This window comes from Linepithema humile, chromosome 4 (assembly GCF_040581485.1).
Source record: "Linepithema humile isolate Giens D197 chromosome 4, Lhum_UNIL_v1.0, whole genome shotgun sequence".
In the NCBI taxonomy this organism is placed as follows: domain Eukaryota; kingdom Metazoa; phylum Arthropoda; class Insecta; order Hymenoptera; family Formicidae; genus Linepithema; species Linepithema humile.
The window spans coordinates 30,306,590-30,328,448 of record NC_090131.1 but is presented as its reverse complement, the minus strand read 5'-3'; the positions used below and the strand labels follow the sequence as shown (position 1 = coordinate 30,328,448).

The following is a 21,859-nucleotide window of genomic DNA, read 5'->3' as shown; positions in this document are numbered from 1 at the left end:
GTTCCCGTTTCACTTTCGCGTATGTGCAAAAATTATGCTTGCGAACGTAGCAGAACTTTTCGCGCCAAGAAATATTTCTTTAATTGGCAATCTTATTATTTCGCAATAATGAAAATCGAGAAAACTTATCAATGGGAAAATATATATCTGAGTATTATTTTTTTTTGTGAAAATAATATTATATTTTTAATATTTGAATTATTTGGATTATTGAATTATAGGACGAGCCTTATATATATAGAGAGAGAAATTTTTATAACAAAAAAAAATTAAAATTATATATATATTAATATAATCCGATATATTCGTTCATAATGGTAGAAAATATATCTGATAATAATTGCAGCTAAAATAACAGAAATTTTTTATTCTATTGTTTTTATCGTATTTATACTTTTGCTATTTGCTATATTATCGTGAATGTTGAATTTGCCATTCCATGAGCCAATTCAAGTGCTAAATTGCGTTTATCTTTTTTTTATTTATTTTTTTTTTGTTACAATGCAATTCATCGGTCGTCCATTAAGAACTTTGCTATTGCCTTTGACCTTTGATTAAGTATCGTATTAATCGACTTTCTATCGGATATCAGTTAAGGCAATTATAATAAATGATGATGCAGAAATTTTCGCGCTCTTGTCAGGGAGGTTCCGAGGTAGAAAAACGCGAGACACTCGACCGAGATAACAGAACGATCAACCGATCCTTTTTTGTGCGAGAAGAGAATAATATATATGTATGTGTGCGTGCGGCTACTTCAGAAGTTGCCGCACTTCTATTACATCGGGTGGGAAGAGTTGAGCGAGGTGGAATTGTTTCCAAGTAATTAAACTACCGGAAAACTTTTACCGTTAAAACTTTTCTCCGCCGCTTCAACGGCAGAGCGGACTGTAAGTCGTTTACGTGCGGCGAGAACTTTCAGACCGGCGGTCAGGTTCAGGTGCGTCTCGCTTTTCAGATTCGCTCTTTACTTGTTGTGTGTGACTTGCTATACATCAAATAAGACGAACTACCCTCGTAATCTGCATTAAATGCACTGAAAACAACGCGCTTCTTCTTGGTCAAATCTTCTGAAAAGTCGACATTGAATCTTTTTTAGTAAAAGTTTGCCGCTAAAATTATTTCGATAGCTGAATTTATCGTACTCAGTACAAATTAATAAACGCAAATATATAATAATAATAACACATAAGTTTAATTTTTTGTTAATTACAGTGCAGTTTAATAACATTATCTTCATTCAGAAATTCAAAAAGGTCTCGCTTTAAAAACGAACCGAAAAATAAGAAGTCTCTTTCGTGAACGGCCATGGATCCTTGCTTTCAGCTGCAGATTGGTACGCTCGCATTTTGTGGGGAAAAGTAGAAGGTCGTCAGTTAAATGCAAAGGAAAAAAAAAGGGCGAAGTGACGGCGTGAGGGAGAGAACCAAATTCGTCCGAAGGCGAAGTTGCGCGCGAGAGCCGTGCGCGAGTGTGCTGACCCTGAACTATAAATGCAACGGGTTCTTTCTCCTCGCTGCATCGCTTTGCATACCTAGCGTGCGCACACGCTCACGTGCACGCGTGCACTTGCGCGCGATACTTGGAGACGTTGCTTTTGCTTTGCTCTCGTTGCTACATCCATGGGCGGCGCGAATAGTTGCATCTCCTGCTCACTCTATATCTTGTCGGATGTGAAATATTCATATTGATATTAATATTAAATTATTTTATAAATGTGTTGTCTATAATAAAAGTTAATTTCGTATTATTTTAATCTGTAACGAATGAGACCATTTCGAGTTCAAAATATAATGTCGGATCCTTCATAGACAAAACATAGATGAAACAAAGTATACAAATATGTAGAATAATTAAAAAAAAAAAAAAAATACAAATTCTTTATTAATAGATTCTAGAGTTGCAATTTCCATTTCTGAGCAAGATCTTGCCGGCGCCCATGTAGTCGTTGGCAGTCTTCGCCTTTTGCCGGCGGCGTCGCTTGCCGGTTTGGCGACTCGCATCGGTAGCGCGCGTGCACGATCATCGGGGAACGTTGGAGAACGGCCAAGACGAGGCGCCAACATATTCCCGTTCTGTCTAACGGTCCTTGGCCGAGCGCGCGACGGCACAGAATTATATCCTCGATCTCCCTTCATGCGATCCTTGCGAGAAGTAAAAACGCCGGAATCCTTTCTGCGCGCTGCCTCGTGAAAGGCGCTTTCATTGCGAGAAGATGCATTCTCGTTGTTCTTTTTATCTTATTGTTAGAAATTAAGTCTATTTATCGAAACGCATGAGCGATCGTTTTGACGACTCATGTTAGTCATCTTCAATTGAACTCTATAAGCGAATGGAGAATATTTTTGATATGGGATGTTAAATAAGCAATTTTGCACACGATATGCAGGATGCTAAAATTAATTCTACACTTAAACTTTTATATTAGTTCTCAAATTAAAAATTACACCAAATTAAATTTCTCAGCATTTTATTAATTCAAGATTTAATTATCAAAATATTCAACATTGAAACGAAATTGAAATTAATAAATTATCTGTTTTTGGAATTTTCGAAATATTTAGTTTAAATTTGTGAAATGAGATTTATTATTAAAATAAAACGCTGGAATTCTCTGCACCAAAGGCTTGATACTTTGAAACTTAATGTTACACAAATCCATATAATATCTAATTACAAAACCAACATCGTTTATAAATGCTGCAACTATCAACCATCGACAGAGTTTTAGCACGTGATTAGCAGCGATCGCAGCGATAATGTGAATCAAGTTGCGATATCGGGGAATATCGAAATTAGCAGATCCATTATTGTGTCATTTTTGCCGAGCAAATACGAGTAACAGCTGATTGCACGCGAATAATTTTATTGCGTCAGTACACGAACGGTAGGTGTACGCATCTGCCACATCTTCAATTTAAACTTTACGACAGTCTGTAGTCATTTTATCTGCCGGCACTTTAGCGTCGTGATTGTACGGTGAACGCATCGCGATTAATAGCAGGCGTGTTCTTAATTAAGAAACTTCTTAATTAATTAGCTGTTGTATGGTAACTGCTAACGAGGACCTGCGGCGCGTGGTAAAACGATAACAATCAACATCGGTACAAACCGTGATTTTCTGACTGATAATTTTCATTCCGAAATATTTGACTGATTGACATTTGAAACGCTTACTTTGAAAAAAAAAGAATTGTAAAGAACATATTTGACGTAAAGAATTTTTTATCAAAACGATGTATAAAAGGTTGACGTCGTCGCTTTTGACGAAAATCTACTTGTAAGTTTATGATGATTATGAACGGAATGAAAATCAAGAGAACTAAATCAGAAATGGATGATTTAGTCAATCTTTGAAAGCTATCCCTGGAAACAGCCATTTGAGCGAGCGATCTATAACGTGAAATTGTAGTCCATAAATAAGGAACGAACCAATCTCTTGATTCTCGTGTCGAGTGACATTCTCGAATCAAATTATCGCACGTACGAATAATTTATCGATCGACAGATAATCTCATCGATCCCGAGACCGAACTCACATTTTCACGTTATAATTGCTGCGCGGTATGTCCAGACGGATGCTATTTCTTTATTCGGCATCAACATTTAACGATAACGGATTAATGAACGGAAAATACGTTTCGCGAGTTGCTCGCAACTCCGCACAAGTGCCATATGTTGGTGCAAAATCTTTCATCGATTATGCTCTACGGTAAACGAGCCTAAGTGCAGAATGACTTTATAATGGTTACAAACGACGTCGGGGACGAGAGACGGTTGGTAATTACTCATAAACACTTTCGTTTTTGATGGGCGAGAAAATTGGGAGAAAGAGAAAGAGGTAAAATCTCATGCGCACTTATGTACAAAAATATACACAAATCTCGTACGAGCAAATAATTTAGATAATAATTTAGATGGAGAATACTTCATATTTATTTAAATACATTGGCGTACAAGACGTATGTTAAAAGTATTAATAAATGATACCTCGTTTGTGTAACTTTAGTACGATTTTTGAAACAGGAACCAAAGAGTTTTCCTCAATTTTTTTTACATATCTTTCTCTTTTCAACTGTAAAATAATAATTGAAAGAAAGTGAAAAAATTTTTCCATGAGCAAAGATAATTATAGTTTTCTGACTTCCGCGATATCTTAATGATATGTTCGTGCTTATTAGGATCCGCGCTATAAAACTGATATATTTCTAATGAAATTTTTTGTTAGATTAGTACAATTTTTATAAAATATGGAAAGTAGAAAATATGAAATTTTGATAAAACTAATGTAATTTGAATTATAATACTTTTGCAGTTTGTGCAGTTTACACTGCGCTATATCATATTAATGCTAGAAACATTAATTTGCAGAGTACATTGAGATGTACATCATATTTTCAGTCTACAAAGTAATTATTATTTGCGTAATTACGTAGCTTTCTTCGACTATACGAGAAAGATGGCCTTTCCATCTCTCGAGCATTTATTTCTTTCGATTCATTCAAGTAATGAAGGTTCTAGAAATAACCAGGAAAAACTTGGAAAAATATGCAGACTGTAGCGGACATAAGATAATAACAGTCAGAAACAAAGTTATGCTTACGCCATTAAATCTAGTCGGATCGTAATGTCTTCTGTCGCGAGGTCGCGGTCGTTCGTATTTATAGGGTGTTTTAGCTCTTTTTTCATCAGTTTTTATCAGTTTAGTAGCGAATTTAGAGATGATTTTTCGTCAACAAAAATCTAATAAAGCTCTATTTTCATTAAATTAGATTTATTATAAGTCTTTTAAGTTGTTATCTTTTAGTATCTTATTAATTAAATAACAAAATAATTTTTAAAATCAACTAGAAATTTGGCAGGAGAATAAATCGATTGAGAAAAAAGAAACAAGGATTGGTTCCTAAGGGATTTTATAGGGGATAACCCTTTGATCGCGTTTACGAGCACAGTGTGGACATTAAGTGCTCTCGACGCTTCGGTAATAACGTTCTAATTGCCGTTGTATTACTGCCATTAACGCGCCTCGCGCCGTCACGCTGTGCACAACGATTGCATAACGCATATCTGATATAATGACGTAGTGATGACGTAACAAAACGTGAATACGAGTTCGCCGGAATGGAAAAAAGTGATCGAAAAAAGGCAAAATTCGGCATTATCGTTTTCTTTTAACACATTATCCTTAAAAAATTTCCCATTATTACTATTAATATTATTTATAAATGCAGTAATATAAAATGTTTATAAATTTAATGAAACATTATTGGGATTCATTCACACACGTCATACAAAATTTAATTTCTTAATATAAATGATATAGACAGTAAAACAAATTATACGAATAAGTAGTTATTAGTCAGTTAGACAGCGACGTAATTAACGTTTTTTAATTTCACTTTTCTACTAATCTTCTAATTTGTGAAAAATTTTATTCAAGAAATATTTAATCGTAGATTTGATAAGAAAAGGACATCGGATATTTGAATGCTTATTTCTATTGCATTGAATTGAATTTATCGACACGTGCCGTTTTTACGTATAAATAAAATATTCCGATATCGATTATTACCTAGTGAATGTGGTAATATCATATTTTTAGGTTCCATCTAACTAAATTTTACATTTCAACACATTGTTTTTGCGACCGTTATTTTTGTAACCTTCGCGAAGTACTATAATTATATTAACATATGTGAGGGAAAAACGAAATGGACGATGTACGAATGAGATAGAATGTATATTAGCTTTTTCATTTGGCACGAACACTTACATATAAGAGCACTAACAACATTAGAGGGTGATGAAAATACATTCGGATCGTGATATATTTATAAATGAAATTAATTTAAATAGTCCATTAAGTACATCGAAGTAGGTGATAAAGTTGTAAATAAACCTGGCGAAATAAAAGTACTTCATCTTGGATTTTTTTGTTACGAAATATTTGTTCGGCAAAAATTAATATAAAAATTTAATGCAAATTCTTAAACTCATTAAATTATTAATTTATTAATTAACTAATATTTATGAAAAAAATTATAAATTGTATGTTGAAATAAGTAAAATAAGATAAATTGTAGAATAAGTCGGGATTTATTTTTTTACAAATCTTGTACTCTGAACTGTCCGTGAAGCTTTTTATCTCTCTTTTGTTATCTTTTATCAAATTGCGCGGATTTTTCTTTCTTCATTTTCTCTTCCGAAATCACGGACAGCTTCTAGAGTGGAGGAACAGTCCGCTCTTCTTAATCAAGTTCCACGAACGAAGCTTCAACCCTGAGCTTTTTTACTTGTATTTGCAGCAGGACTGGGAGCTGACTAAGGGCACGATGCCCTGGGGAAACGCCGTTAGGAGATGGGCCGAGATGCAGGATGGTCAGAGGATCCTGCTGACGACGCCCAGCGTCCTGGTCGGTTTCAGGGTCGAAGTTTATCGGGCGGAAGGCACGACACAATGGTACACAGCCGTGATCGTTGGTTACAATGAGTCCACCAAGGTAAGACCAGCCAGATAATAAATATTACAGCGATGCCTTATCAGCAGATGGAAGCTGTTTTGTAGCAGATTGAAAGGACTCTTATTTCAGATCGTCTAATCTGCAATTCAATTTTAAAGTCGCTTATCGAGATTCCTTACGTATCGTTACGAGTAATGTGTAATATTAGCAAAAGAGATCAATTCGTAGCAGAAATGTCACATGGAAAAATCGGTAGCCCCAGATTTCTATTTCGGTCAATTTTATACTTTTATTTTAGTGATTTTTCGTAAATTTAACTTTATCAGCGAATCGGTGTCGAGAATGTCTATAAAAAAATATGAAAGCTTTTTTCATTTAATATTATTCTTTAATTAGATTGTGCCATCTTCGAGAGCTTTTTATCAATTTAAAGCAGATTTATGATCTAGATTGTTTATGAGTGCAGATCTAAAGAAAGAGTTCTATTTTTGGTGACAGAGATTATTGCAATCAGAGATAACACACTTACTAATTGTTCAGTGATTTGTTATTACAGCTATGTCTAGTTCTTTCGTTATTTGCTATGACTATTGCAGCCACTTTATATATTTGGAATGAAAAATTATAAAATAATAATTTTTTCAATCGGGATAACTGTCACTTTTCTCTATTTGAGATAAACTTTCCGTTAATTTAAATAATTATATTGTGTTTATTATATTTTGATATTCCGATATCATATTTATTTTATTAAATCTGTGAATTTTCCTTTTTAATTTTAAAGATAATAATTCCGATGCATGATTTCTTATGACTTTTTACATTATATTTATTAAGATATATTAAGTTGTAAACAAAGTTATAAACTTGCATCGATTTGTTGTAACACGCTAAAGTAAGATGTAACCGCAGTTTCGAAGCGAGTCAAACGAGCCAATTTCTTCTCTCACTCGATATTTTTATCGTTTTTACCATTAAACATCTTAAGATGGAAGAACGAACGACAGACTCACATCGTCGCGAAAGTAATCCTCTCGGCGAGAAAGCTTCCGATAATTTATCCTGGCACTGGTGCGGCATTCCTATTGGAAAACTAAATCCCTGAAATAACCGGCGACGAGAAAACGTTCTGGAAAAGGTGCAGCGATCGAAAGGCGAAGGAACATAAAATATCGGTTGGGTTGTCTGAGGAAGCTTTTGTCGCTTGCACGCTTTTTCTTTCCTGCCTCTTTATTCGTTTTATATGTACGTCCGTCTCGAATATTCTTTAAAAGTACTGGCAGAATCAAATCGCTTGCCTCTTGAAGTTTATTCGAATATCCTCCGTTGTGGCATCAACTTTTACGGACAAAGATTTTAATGAAATATCGCGAGGAGCAAAATGTATGAGAGACATATATTATCATCTATTGTGCAAAACATTAATTAATATGAATGTGAAATTGCTTTTATGTTTAACTAAAAAATAGAAATACGAAAACATTTTTTTCGCAGAGATCTCCTGCGTATACGAAAAATTATTTATTTTATCTGTCAAAAGTTATTAGAACAGTTAATGATAAAACTTGAAAGCTATTTTTCGAACGCGAATCTATTTTTTGATTATTTCCGTCGGTCATTAATCGTTTGATTATTGTGTAAGCTTTTTCTTTCACAATGTGAAAAATTCGACGGATTTATGACGTCGTTGTAACCAAAATGTATGGTATTCGTGAGTATATATTAAAATTACAGAGCATTCGAGCATGAGCGAGTAAGCGCACGCGATGTATACGAAAATTGGATGAAAACATTTCCTGAGCTGTGATGATCAAAAAGTTTATCAGCTTATACATATAGTTTCAAACGTGATTGATTGTTTCCGTCATTAATCGTTTGATCTTTCCATAAAATTGATCATTTTATTAGAGTTAATAACATGTTATCGAATTTATTGTTTGGATCTGCCGCTCTTTTCTATAGCGCGGTGGCGCTAGTATACAGATAGGCGAGGCGAAAAATATTTGTATGAAGTAGTATAAGAAAATGGCGGAATGATCTTGCATACGTTAATTTGCAAAGAAATGCAAAGCGGTTTGTATCAATAATGCATTTATAAGAAATACATTATTCACATATTAAACATTTATATCATGCACTACTTTCCGTATTTGAGTAAATTCATGATGCGAATGTGTACTTACGATATACGGAGGTGATTTGTATCGCAGAAGCAATCGTGATATAAATTTCTGCAAAAATTATATACATGAGAAATCGGTGCAAAGTATTGACATTAACGCGAAGCTATAAGTAAAATTGTTTGCAAAATTCTAGATCGATGAACCTGGGAAATAATTGAATACTCGACTCGTATTGTCGTCATTAGTAAAAATCGTGTATTGATGATTAATATGTTTTTCTTTTTTTTTTCTAGGATTTGACAGTCACCGACGATACGGTCCTCGAAGATCACAATGAGGATCCCACGTTAGTGCAAATGCGGCTGATCGGCGATGGAGGTGAGAAAACGTTTTAGAATGAGATAAAACATGTACATAATTGATAACGCAGCAATTTATATGGACAAAATTTCAATAAAGCTTAATTTAGCACGAAAGCATCGGTATCACTAATATTAAGAAATCGTTTAATATTGTTGCAAAAATTCTAAACATTAATTATATGTTAAAAGTATATTAAATATTCTTAAACGTTTTATTAAATATTATTTAAAATATTATCTTTTTTAATGCTACCTAGTGCTATTTAATGTTGAATAATTGCTACGCAAACAGCAGTCTCGCTATTCTAATTTTCCAAGTATATTTGATTATAATTTTTCAAGCAATAGCCAAATAACATAGTTGTAAAATGTATTGAAAGTGTTTTCATTTTTTTTCTCTCTTATGCAGTCGTCGAGAGCATCATGAGGGGCGAGGTCGTCGGCATGACACCGAGGAGGTCGAGGTCATCGACTGCTCTGACGCACGCGCTCGTTGTGGTGAGTGAAATCCAATTTCGTTCTATTATTAAACATTTTGCATAGTTTACAATCAGCAAATATCGTAAACAGCAGATGTATTGACACGTTTTTATATTTTGTATAATAGCTCACGTATATTTGACTCATGTGCATTTAGTGAAATTGAATTCTCTATATTTGGACAATTTTTTTCCATATATAACATTGTTAGAAAATAAAATTTATTATTAATATGCTTGCTTTTAAGCAATTGAAAATTGCATAGCATTTTATTCTCAAATTTATTTTAAAAGTTAATTTGCCTGAAATTTTTTATGCAGAAACTATTTAAAAATTCACTCTTTAATTACTTTGTTGGCTACCATTGAAAGCAGTTGTCTAGTAAGCAAAATAACATGATATATATTTACTGATTGTAAAATTAAAAAAAATTTTTTTTTATTGTTATGTAAAATATTTGTATTGTTCGTATTGATTTCCAAAAGTATTTGTGCTAATGCGTGCACTTTACGACATCCGATATTTATCGCGACGCCGCTGAATTGGCGCTAATCTATATTTCTGCATACGCCGCGGTAACTAGTAGACGATGTTTTGCGAAACATTTATCGGCGATAGCTGCGGAATGATTCGTGCGACCGAGTCACGAATTAAGGCGCGATAATCTCGCGTCGAGGCAAACATCTTCTTCGCGCGTGACGATAGCGTGCGTCGTCACATGGTAAACCGTAATTGGAATCGGGCCGATGTGCCGTTTCGAAAGGAAACCGCCGCCGGTAATCGCATCTTGGTGTATTTTTGTAATCTTCCTTCGTTCTCTATACGTTTAGCAAGTGTATAAGTACATGTCGGCGTGTGAACTCTTGAGACAAGTACCATGGATCACACACTACTCACGTTAATTGATACACTTGTTGTGCACTTTTTAAGGCCCGATTAATGAGAAGGAAGATTCGTTATAATTGCAACGGCAATGCAATCATCGAGACATTTTTGTTTCTAATAATTTAACGATGTTATTGAGATTATGTATGTTTGCTGGAGTAATGTGTCATCGATGATGTCGTCTCAAAATTATTGTCAGCGGTTATTGTGCTATCTGAGCTTGTAGATAGTCAATGTACGTAAAACGGGACATCGATTATCAATTGTGTAGATATCTTTAACGAAACCCAGTGACATTACGTTGACGCATATAGCATGTACTAAGATAACGTCGGCGTAGTTATTTTCATTAAAAACATGACCGTGTTTCTTTTTTAACAAAAAATTTCAATTGCACATTTCGGAATTATTTTAAAAAAGAAAACAGAGTTTAAATAAGAAAACAAAATATTTTGCAAATAGCTTAATATCGAAAAAAAAAAGAATTTTTGTTATAGAAAAAAATATTTATTATAGAAAAATATACCTGTAAAGTGTCAAAGCTCATGTTTTTATATTGTATATTTTTGAAATTTTTGTATTAGAATATGAGACAAATATTACAGGTTAATTGATTACGTCCTTTAACGTAGCTAATTTTAATCAATGAAACAATCAAAAACAATGAAAAATAAGTAGCATATTTACCTAAAAGAACAGATAAATGTATCGCTAAAGTAGAGAAATATTCTCTTATAAAAAAATGGTTACCAAGTCTCGTGTTTAGATTTTTAGTGCACAAAGTGACGCCTACGCGTACCGAATGTTTCCCTTTAACGCGGCAAATCAATAGAGTCGAGCTTGCAGCACCCTCGGGCTTTCAGGAATCGGAAAGCCCGGAATAGAGTTCGTTGCTACCTTAGCGGCCGACTTCCGTTTGTGTACGCGAATGCCCCTCCTTCCTATCTCTCTCTTTCTCTCTCTATTTTATTCTCTCTCCTTGTCTCTTGTGTGGCCTGTGCTCGATTTTCCGTCGAGGCGGCAATCGAGGGCATAGTTGTCGTGCTTGCGTGCTTGCGCCATGAATTTCTCTTCACAAGAGAAACGTGCGCCTTCGAATTCTAGATAACGCGATCGTTGAACGTCGAACTCGACGGCGATAGAACCGAATATCAGCGACACTGATAGCAGAATGCTGTCTGCCAAACTTTTTCGCAAATGCATTTCGTTGTTAACGTGAATCATGTCCCACTTTGTGCAGCGCTTCTAAAATATTCTGCCTCGAGCGTATGTTTTAAAATCGTATTATAATTTGCTTGCATTTCGAAATTTGACATGTATATTCAGAGAAATGGTTGAAATATTCCGTTTTACATGGTATTTTCCATTTTAAATTATCGTTTTTTAAACTCTCGCAGGGAAAATATTGATAAATGCATCAAAATGCATATAAAAAAATATAACATGATTTTATGTAGTATCAATATTTTAAAGCATTAACTGTTTTATCGTAATATGTAATAATAACTTGATTGATTCGTAAAATTATTTCTGAATTTCATCCATTTTTGCGAATTGTTCTTATTGCGATCTCGTTGCAAAATGTCTGAAATTCTTTCAACTTTTGACCTTTTAAGGATGATATTCTGAAATGATATTCTATGTAATATATCGGACGCGACTTATTATTCTCTGAAAATAGCGGTTTTCTTGTTGTGGAGGATTAATTAACAAAGACAGCGAGTATTTTGCTCTTTTCATAAATGCAAATCAGATGCCGATTCGGCATTGTTCTCCAGGATCAGCGAGTTCTATTCCGCGGCTTATGTTGTCAAATTTGTCGACATAAATCTCGCGATTTATCGCCTCGACGGCTGAATCTGCTACCTACGACGACACGGAACGCGACGAGAATAACGGCGATCGTAATTGCATATTCTGCCCGGAACCGCGTCCTGCGTTGACATGAAATCATTATTAACTGCCTCGGAGATATAATTAAGCAACGCCACGGCGTCGTCTTTTTCCGATGCGACGTGAAGCACTCGTATACTATTCTGAAATATACCGTTATAATCTCATGCAAAAATAAGTGACGCCATTTGAATGTCACATTTGGATCGATTCATTCCGTGGTACATTTCCAACGTGAAGATTAAATACTCTTACCTAAATACACATAGACGTCTATCAAATCGAATAGCCAGGTCTTGCCGTAATGTGTCAATCCAATCAACTCACGTCATATGGCATTAATTCGTTGCATTTTATTAAAATAGATATATAGAATTTGGCATATATTAAAATTATAAACGCAATAATGCGTAATAATGCATTGCCATAGTGATAATTATGTGTGTAATAATTACATGCAATATATAAAGAACAATAAGATCAATTTATTCTTTTCTTTAATATTAATTTTAAAAAAATTTTTTTATCTTTATGAAAATTTAATATCAGTTATCTACATATATTTCATAATATTAATTGCCTGAAAATAATAGGATTGCGATAGATAATCGACAATAAAAATACTTAAATTTGTCATAGAGTATAAATCAGTGATTTTTGTGCACGGTAATCTTCGTGTACTTCGTTTGAACGTACTCGATTTACTTTCGTGTCGGATATGCTCATTCGTCTCGGGATTTAACGGGATGCAATTCATCGACGTTTGATACATTCCGCCACACGGCAAAGGTCACGAAAGAAAGCAATTCCTTGGCTGGCTTCCACCTTGCTCCCGTTGCAAAGAGGATAATCGCAGGGCGGAGATGGATTTCGCGACGAAAGAAAATGATTTATGAACACCCCCCCCGAGACGAGTGGGGAACTGCGAAAAGCCCCTTTCGCATTAACGGTATTGTAAGATCGAAGGGAGCGCGAATTCGGAAAGTTTCCTCGAAAGTTTCTTCCCGAAGTACGAAGAAATCTGAAAGTAGGAATAACTCGTTCCCTTCGAAAGGCGGCTCCGCAAACTCGCGAGAATCGGGCGCCCGAAACTTCACAAGAGAATTGCACGTTAACGATAGAAAGTTGAGAGTTGTCAAAACGGGCGGATAGTTCTTTTAAAGCGGCCGTCAAAATTGCTAACTCAGTGGTAACTTCTGATTACCGTTTCTAATTTTCCACCATTTCCCAGCCATCGTCGTCCAACACAAGATCTGTGGTATGTCCACGAGTTTTTACGAATTATTCCGCTCGTTCGCGCGAAAGGGAAGTTACCGTCGCAATTCTCGCGATTAGATCTCTCACGCCTCTTGCGAGAGCAATTTTCCGCGTTAAATCGCATTTTTACAGCTTCTCAGTCAGCAGCGAAGCGTAAAGGTCGCGCATTATCCGAACATTAAGAGACGTCGTTCTTTCTCTCTCTTTCTCACATAAAATTCGCACGATCAAGGTTTATGCAATCTTAACCGTTTCTCGAAAATGAGATTTTAATAACAGCGTGTTTGCCAGGCGTTGCGTTCAATTATTGGAGATTGATGATATTGAGTTGGTATAGTAAATTGCCGAATACCATAGGTTGATTTTCAACTGATTTACGATTGGTTTTAAAAAGAACTATTTTAAAATTAATATTGTTATCATACATTATAAATTTATGTTCATAAAATTATATTTTTTGTTTTAAGAACGAACAGTAATTGAGGGAGGAAAAGAAGGTAATTTCTAACGTGAATATAGCGCTTGTAACAGCTAACGAATGAAAATTTAAGAAATGCTCGTTTACAAATTTTCTATAATGTTCGTCTATTTCCGCGACGCACATACAGGAGCATAGCACAAACTTTCACGTACATACTGCAAAGTAAGCTGCATACAAACTTTCGTCTTACTCGTGGTAGAATTCGTGAGTCATGCCAGGTACTTCGATACATGAGCGACGCGATGTCGGAAAGTTTGAGGCTAGCTTATACGAGTTCGAAAACTTGCAGAAAGAGATTAAACCTACTGGCTCGTAATGGAACTCGCTTGCGAGAAAAGTGAGTTCCGCGAAGACGATCATTAGAGGAGCTTACGAGACCAGGCTGCCGACGATGAAACACCTTGCTTTAAAATATCAATCATCGTGATTTTGCATTTCTCACTTGTGAAGATTCTCAAAATTTGTTTACGCTTCTTTTGAATTCTGCAGAACAAGTAGCTTATGACAATTGTTGATTTAACAGCGATGTGATAGAAAGCAGATGAAAAGTAACAACTAATCGTACATGTCTGTGTGTATTAAAAATTACAGTCATATTTCTTTTTTTGATATTCAAACTTTGAATATGATGATTATTTGATGATCTTGATTTAAAATTTTATTGATAAAAGATAGCATTCAAACGTAGCATTTGTTTCGTGCATAAATTATGAAATTTCTATTTTCACAAATCATAATAACTATTTGTTATCTTACTGGGTCATCTCATTTTTTTATTTGTTGACACTAATCGTTTTTAGTTCAAGTTGCAACCTCGATTATTTTTGCAGTGGAATAAAACTGCTCATCGAGAGACGATCTTTTCGTAATTTCTCCTCGACCATCATTTCGCTTATTCCTCATTAAACTCGCAAACATCTTCCGCGACGAATGAATACTCGGATCGAGACTTCAATTACAAGCCGGCTTTATGCCGTAAAGTGCGCAACAGTATCCGCGCGATTCGCAACTTCTGTATAAACGATATAAGCACTCTTTCGCAAAAGCGGTTAAAAGCTCGAAACAAATCCCGCGAGCAAACGATAGTTTCGCATTTTGCAGCGTAAAATAGTTGGAACTTCTTTTTTTCCTGTTTGTTTATTAACTAATTTTGAAGTACAATCAACTTAAATAAATGAATAACAAGAAAATATAATAACACTATTAGAATAATTTTGTTGTCATTGTTTCGCAGATAAAGTACATTGAATGAATCATTTTTACTGTAACATTGTTTTCGATAAGGAACGGTGCAGAAAAATTTCGCAGCACTGTGTCACACGATCTTTTAATTGCACATTGCTTTATTGATGATGAAATCGCGATGAACTCTCCGTCCCAGAATTATTCTGCAAAATAGAGATAAATCAACAGAGCAGCATCAAGATCGCGATCACTTGTTCCGAATTCCGAATTCCGTCGAAACTCAGCGGGGAATCGTGATAACTGTGCGCCACTGTCCCGATACTACTTCTCGCGGAGAGATTCGATTTACTCAGACCAGTAAATATCGGGCATGCACCTCGCTCTGGTTTGGGGCAGTTGGCTGGTCGCCAGTCTCCCTCGAACTCCCTCAAGTTCACCTGGTACGATCGACTCGTGAGCTTTCTCTCTCCTCCCTCACTTTCTCTCTGTCTTTTTCCCTCTCTTTCTAAATCCATTCGCTGCTCTCATTCCCGCCGTCTCATCTTCTTTTTACGCGTTGCCGGCCCCGCTTTAGAGGATCGTTTGGCCAATAGGGGTGGTTGGCCGAGTCTGCACGCTAGCTCAAGGGAAACAGCTAGACCTTGCGGCATGTCGAGGAGGGGAGAGGGGAGCAAAAGGAATAGGAGTGGGATAACGAACGAAGGACGCGAGCAGACGAGGAGAGAGAGAGAGAGAGAGAGAGAGAGACGAAGAGAAAGGAGAAACAGAAAGGGTAATGGCACGAGGAGGAGAGCGCGACGATATGCCGGCGATTGTAAGGGTGAGAGTGATGGAAAGAGCAACACGGCGAAGTAAGGCGGAGGGATGGGTTAGATGGATGAAGGAGGTGGAGAGGCGGCGTGGCTGCGAACCCAGAATGAGAATCGGCACTCGAGAATGGTGTAAGGGGTGCGTAGCGTGGAAAGTAGGTGGGGCAGGGGGTGGCTGGCTGGCTGGATGGGGTTGGGGCGGCGGTCGGTAGCTGTATTGATTCTCGGGCAGGTCACACGGGTGGGGACCATCTACCGGCGCCGCCGGGGTGGTGGCGGCGCGAAGGGCTGCGGGCGCGAGCGCTGGGAGTGAGCAATGCCGGATGGTTGGCGCGAAACACACCCCTACTTGCCTGCCCGCCCGCCTGCCTGCCTACCCGGCCGGGATAACACAAAACATCACCCTGCAAATTGGTTAATTTCGTGCTGAAGCTGCGGAAATTTCACCAAGTATGTATGTAACGGCTTTCTGTCGCGCGGACCTGTTTCTTGTCACTTCTTTTCTTCCCTCTTCGTCGTAAAGCGGAATAAAGGAATCGGCTGCAGCCCTCTGAAATGCCTTGTCGTCGTCGTCGTCGTCGTCCTCGTTCTTATTCTAATTCGCCTTGCAGTCTGAACTCTAGACAGTTTGCCTTGTTTCTTCTTCTCCGCGCGTTCCTTCTCCTCGTCATTCTGTTTACGTCTCGACGACGATATAGGCAACGAGTCGTGTACATTCGGCGTCGCGAACGGCGAGCGTCTTTAGGTTTCCGAGCACGCAAAGTGTCGTTCATTAATCCCTTGTGACATGAACGTGTCTTCGGAATTAATAAGATACATCTCCACTTCCCTTAATGTTGATTTCGCAAATCGGCGATAAAATCTAAATTATAACAATGCAGTTTGAAAGAAACATTGTATCTTATTAATTAAATAGAAATTAGTAATGATAAAACAGAAGATACAACTATTAGATTTATATTTTGCCGTGTATAGTCAAGTTTAGGGTTAAATCGTTAAATGCCGAGCGTTAACCCCGTCTGGTAAAGCGTTAAAATCCCCAATGCGGCGGGTAGATAAATTCGTCAGATAGTATCGATCGGGATGCGTCTGGTCGCGCTGATACGCGCGTTATCGGCGATCAGAGGCGGACGGGCGAGCTGTCACTCACGCGAACGTTAATTATCGCGGCGGTATAATCGTCGCGTGGAAAGTGGGTTCCGCGCCTTGTCCTACAAACATGCTCCGTTACCACGCAACTTCCGCTAAACGCCCGTAATATAAGGTAATCCAACTTTGGTAAAAACTTTCGTGGAAGTTTAATTGCGCGGAGAACTCGGAGAGAAATCCCGTTAATATCGACGCCTCGACATGCAAATAATTGCTACTCTTATCGATTCAGCTTGTAGTATACGTAGCAGACATCCGATAGATGTTGAACTTTCTGCAAATTTAACTTTGAAAGATAAAAGGTCAGTTTAACGTTAAGTAGACTGAACAGATTACATTATCACGCTTTGAGTTATCAGCCGCGGCTTAAACGCTTCTTTAGATGGAATTTTAGAAATTCTTTCTCTCAATATTGCCAGCTGAACACGTTTGGTTTTTTAAAAGTCTCACTTTGATTGTTTTGCGATCCTCTCACTTCCGCGACGCGACATTTCACCGATCGAATCTCCCCGCGAGTCACGAATGGAATCATTTATTTTTCGGCTTTTCTCCGCGCGGAAGGGGTTGACCCTGATGGAGCGTCTCCTTGAATTTTGCGGTTGTTTGCGTCGCCCCACCCGCGATATTGTTGACGCGCGAACCAGGAGTGTGGCGCATACACACATTTCGCGCTGTGCTGTGTGTGTTGGCATGTACGTCTATCGTTTACTCTCATTGTGTATCTGTGCACGTATGTGTGCGCGTCTATCCCCCATTCTGGGGTAGACTCTTGGGGAAGCTGACACGCGGACGCACGCACACCCTCACGTATAGACATGCATAGTCATACATACACAAAGAGTGTTGCGCGGCGGCTGGCGCCAGAAGGCCTTCGTCGCCCGTTCCACCTGTTTGTGCGAGAGTTTCCCCGCGAAACTTTCAGTTGCCGAACAACAAAGTTCCCGGCTGGCCAAACTACTGCCGCGAACGAGCGGCGCGTCGCGTTCTCGCTGCGGATCGATACTTTGTAAGCCGCATAAATAAAGCCATGCCGCGCGCGGCTGCCCGACTCTGTGTGTTGTTGCGACTTTGTGCCGGCTTCCCGCCTTGGTCGACGTCGAAAGTTCGGGAATCGTAGCGTTTGAAGAGAGGCTACATCGAGACGCGAAACGTCGATGATTAGAAGCATGACGCTGGTTTCGATTTCTGTGGGAAACCTCCGGAGCGATACAAGTCAGGTGCTTTTGCGGCAGCGAGGTGAAAACGCGTGTCAGACACTTGAGAAAGAACATTTTCCCGAGTGAACGATGAGTGCGAAAGAGAGAAAAGACGGTTGTATGTTCCTGTCGAGTGGCGATCTTGTCGTTATGCAATTAGCGAAGATGTTAGCTGAAACACTGAAATATAAAGAAATATTACGATTTCTGCAACATTTCAACATATATGAATTACATGAAAATGAATGAATCAGCGAGAAATGATAATAATACAATTCGTATTGCTTATTAAAATGACACGTCTATGTAAATTATACCTTAAATAATATGCTGAATTTCTAAAGTGTCAATTTAGATACGTTTAAAATTGATGTCAGTATCGATGCATCTGTATCGAGTAGCGGTGGAAATTAGAATGTCAGCGAGTTAACGTTCGAGATGGAAAATTTACCAGTCTTGGAAACCTGAGAGATATTTCAAAATCTTGATGAGCAGGAAAGCTGCGGAAACAACGAGACATGTGAATCCATAAAATCCTTCTCTCGCGCGTACTTTCTTTCTATACCTTTCTCCGTCCCTCTTTGCCTTCTGCTCTTCTCCCCGTTCTCGTTCAATATTGATTATCGATAAATTCCGCGTAGCCATACTCGGCTAAGCGTAAAGGTAGCCATTTCGTTCACGGTTCGCCGATTCACAATGGGCTTCCGCCTAGAATCCTGGCTTCTGTTCACGTACACGCGGCGCAGAAATTAGTAAATGTACGTCGTGCAGATTGTCGGCCGCCAGCAGCAAAGTGCTCCTTTATCCTGACGATACAGAGATCTGCTTCAGTTTCGTATTAAAGCAAGCACGCGCCGTTTTTATTTCCATCATTCGTCACAATCGGAGTTTGGATTATCGACATGACTGAATACTTTCAATTTTAAGACACTCGAGTAATCCAAACAGAACATTTCAGACGGTGAAGAACAGTGTTTCGCATAATATTGCTTCTTAATTATATTGTTTATCAAACGCGGAATCGATTATCCCTTAAATTAACCGCAGTTTTTTTTTAAATATAAAATTTTTGCCGAGATAAATTGAGAGATGCGAGAGAAACAGTAATGAAAAAATTTAACCAACTTCCACATGCCACGTGTTTTGCGCGAAATTTTTTGGAGCATTAAAATTTTATTATCCCAGTACAGAAAAATGCATTCTGAATTTCGACCAAATTGCTTGGCCAGGTCTCGTAATGTTGAAATAAATTGCAATTGCGGAGAACGCGAAACGAGATTTATACGGCGTCGTATATTGCTTGAACGTTAAAACTTTTCGTGTTACACGCGGGATGTAAAAGGACCGTGATCGGAAGCCGATAATCCGACGGTCACTTTAAATGCACGGTCGGCCCAACTTTTGATGGCGGTCCTGAAATTCGTCGATCGCGTCTCACGGTCGAATAAATCGAAATCGTGCCGCAAGCACTGTATATACAGAAACGGAGGAACACCACGGCGCATCACATTAAGAAACGTGCCGTAAAATTGCAAAGTTTTTCGCTCGGCAAGCTCGAATGGCCGAATGCCACGCTGGTTGAGATCGATATTCGCTCCCCTTTGCCAAACCGTGCGCCGGGGGAGTTCGAAGCGTTTGTGTGTGTAAGTTCTTATTGCCTCGATATAATGCGAACGATGCACTATATATTGCGGGAACCGATCCTGACCTACAATCGGTGAATCGCAAAAGGATGATGCCTGTGTTGATAGCTACCTTGATTACATTTTTCATTTACTTTCTAAACACGACACTTGTGACGGTCACGTGTTTTTCATATTTACATGTAGCGAATTGAAAATGTTTCTTTGCTGTTAACTCGTGCGTCTACCGCGCAGTCGATAAATCGCAATAAAGTTTAATGTAACTCCAAATCTAATGTATTTATATTTGTCACATCTCTCTAATATCGACTGACGATTAAAAATCATGCACACAAAATGTTCTAAGCACGTGGCATTTCGCGTCGGACTTTTTTGCATAAGCGCACATTGCCCGGGGACGCATTTTTCTCGTTAAAGAAGCGTTACCCGTGTCTGCAATTTATATAATTGAAATTTTCAATAAAATGAGCGCTCGTGCGAGCGCGTAATAGCCTCTCGGAGCGGCGATAGCAGCGGCAACAGCATCTTCCAGAGCGACGTGCGACGAATTCCACGGCACGACCGCGTAATCCAATTAATTACAATTCTGCGATCGCTCGAACGCAACTTCTCGTTCGTGAAAGGGCCTTTCCTTCGTATCGTTCTCTCTTTCTCTTCATAAATCCCTCTCGAGCTTCGTCCGAGCGGATTTTTATCTCAGTAATTTTGTGTCAGATTTCCTTTATCTTAGATTTATTTCTCAGCGCATTTGAAGTAAAATACTGGTATTCAACATTTGCCTTTTCGTCCGACCATTACACGATGCAATTTACACCGACGTATTTGCGTAACTCATCGAAATACATTGGCGATTTTCTCGCTAAATGCTATAAAGAAGAGTGTAATTTATTTTTCTTTTCCGTACAATACTTGAATAAAATCAAGAGAGTCGCGTGTGCGAAGTAGAAAGAAACGAATACACATATAGCCTAATAGAAAGCCTAGACCAGAAATGCAGGAGGAAGAGAAAGAGGAGGAGGAGGAGGACGACGACGACGGGGTAGTCGACAGTTTATCGCGTATGCATCACCGTGCCACCGAGTTTGCAATATTATCGTCACTCGCGTGACACTCCTGGTTTCGAAGGTGGAGGCTGCTGTTCGCTACTCGTGGGATGACGACCGTGCACCGGGGACGGCGAGCGACCGAGAAGAGGGGAACGGGGTTAGTCTATGATACGAACAGTAGGCGGCGGGAGGGGGCGGGGGGGAGAGGGTCGACGAGATCGGCTCTCCACCGCGCTACTCCGCGCGGTTCGATGAGAGAGGGGAAGTCTGGCGGCGCGGCGGCGACGGCGGCGGCGGCGGCGGCGGCAAGCGTACGAGTTGACGAGCTGGTTGCTGGGTGGTGGAAGGAGAGGGGGAATCATATAGGATGACGGGCGTAGGGGGTTAGCGATTCCGCGAAGCTCGTGCCAGTAGACGGCAGCACTGCGGTCCGGGCGTATCGCAGTTCCCGTCCGATCGTCAGCAGCGTGCTTTTGTCTCTACCTCCTGGCCGACCTATCGTCCGTCGTCTCGAGGGTGAAGGTGCCTGCCCGACGATTCTCCCCACCGCGCGTTTTCCTCTCGCGCGCGCGCTTACGCTTACGGACCCTCCCCTTCCTACCCGTCCGCCGAGGTGGTTCTCCTATTGTTGTGGTCTTGACCGGCCCGCGCGCGACGCCGCCGAGGGTATACATCGCGCCGGGGCCAGCTTTTTATCCTGCGGTTCTTCCCCGGAGATTAGCACGCGGTTTACAGTGCGATCGCGAGGGGTATTGGAGAGCGCGGCGGAGATAAGGGGGCGGAGGGAGAGAGCGAGAGAGGTGATTGTGAAAAAGAGAAAGAGAGAGAGAGAGAGAGAGGGAGAGAGAGAAAGAGAGAACGTCGCTATCGAAGAGGCCGGCTGGTCGGA

General features: G+C 38.9%; 1 protein-coding gene across 1 annotated transcript in view; it reads left to right on the top strand.

The window, feature by feature from the left end:
* The window catches only part of Kdm3 (Lysine demethylase 3), a 252,626-nt gene that overhangs the window by 45,503 nt on the left and 185,264 nt on the right, over positions 1–21,859 (top strand). The window contains 3 exon segments of the mRNA XM_067352917.1: positions 6,306–6,500; positions 8,878–8,962; positions 9,356–9,444. Of these exon segments, the coding sequence (XP_067209018.1) occupies positions 6,306–6,500; positions 8,878–8,962; positions 9,356–9,444 (369 nt within the window).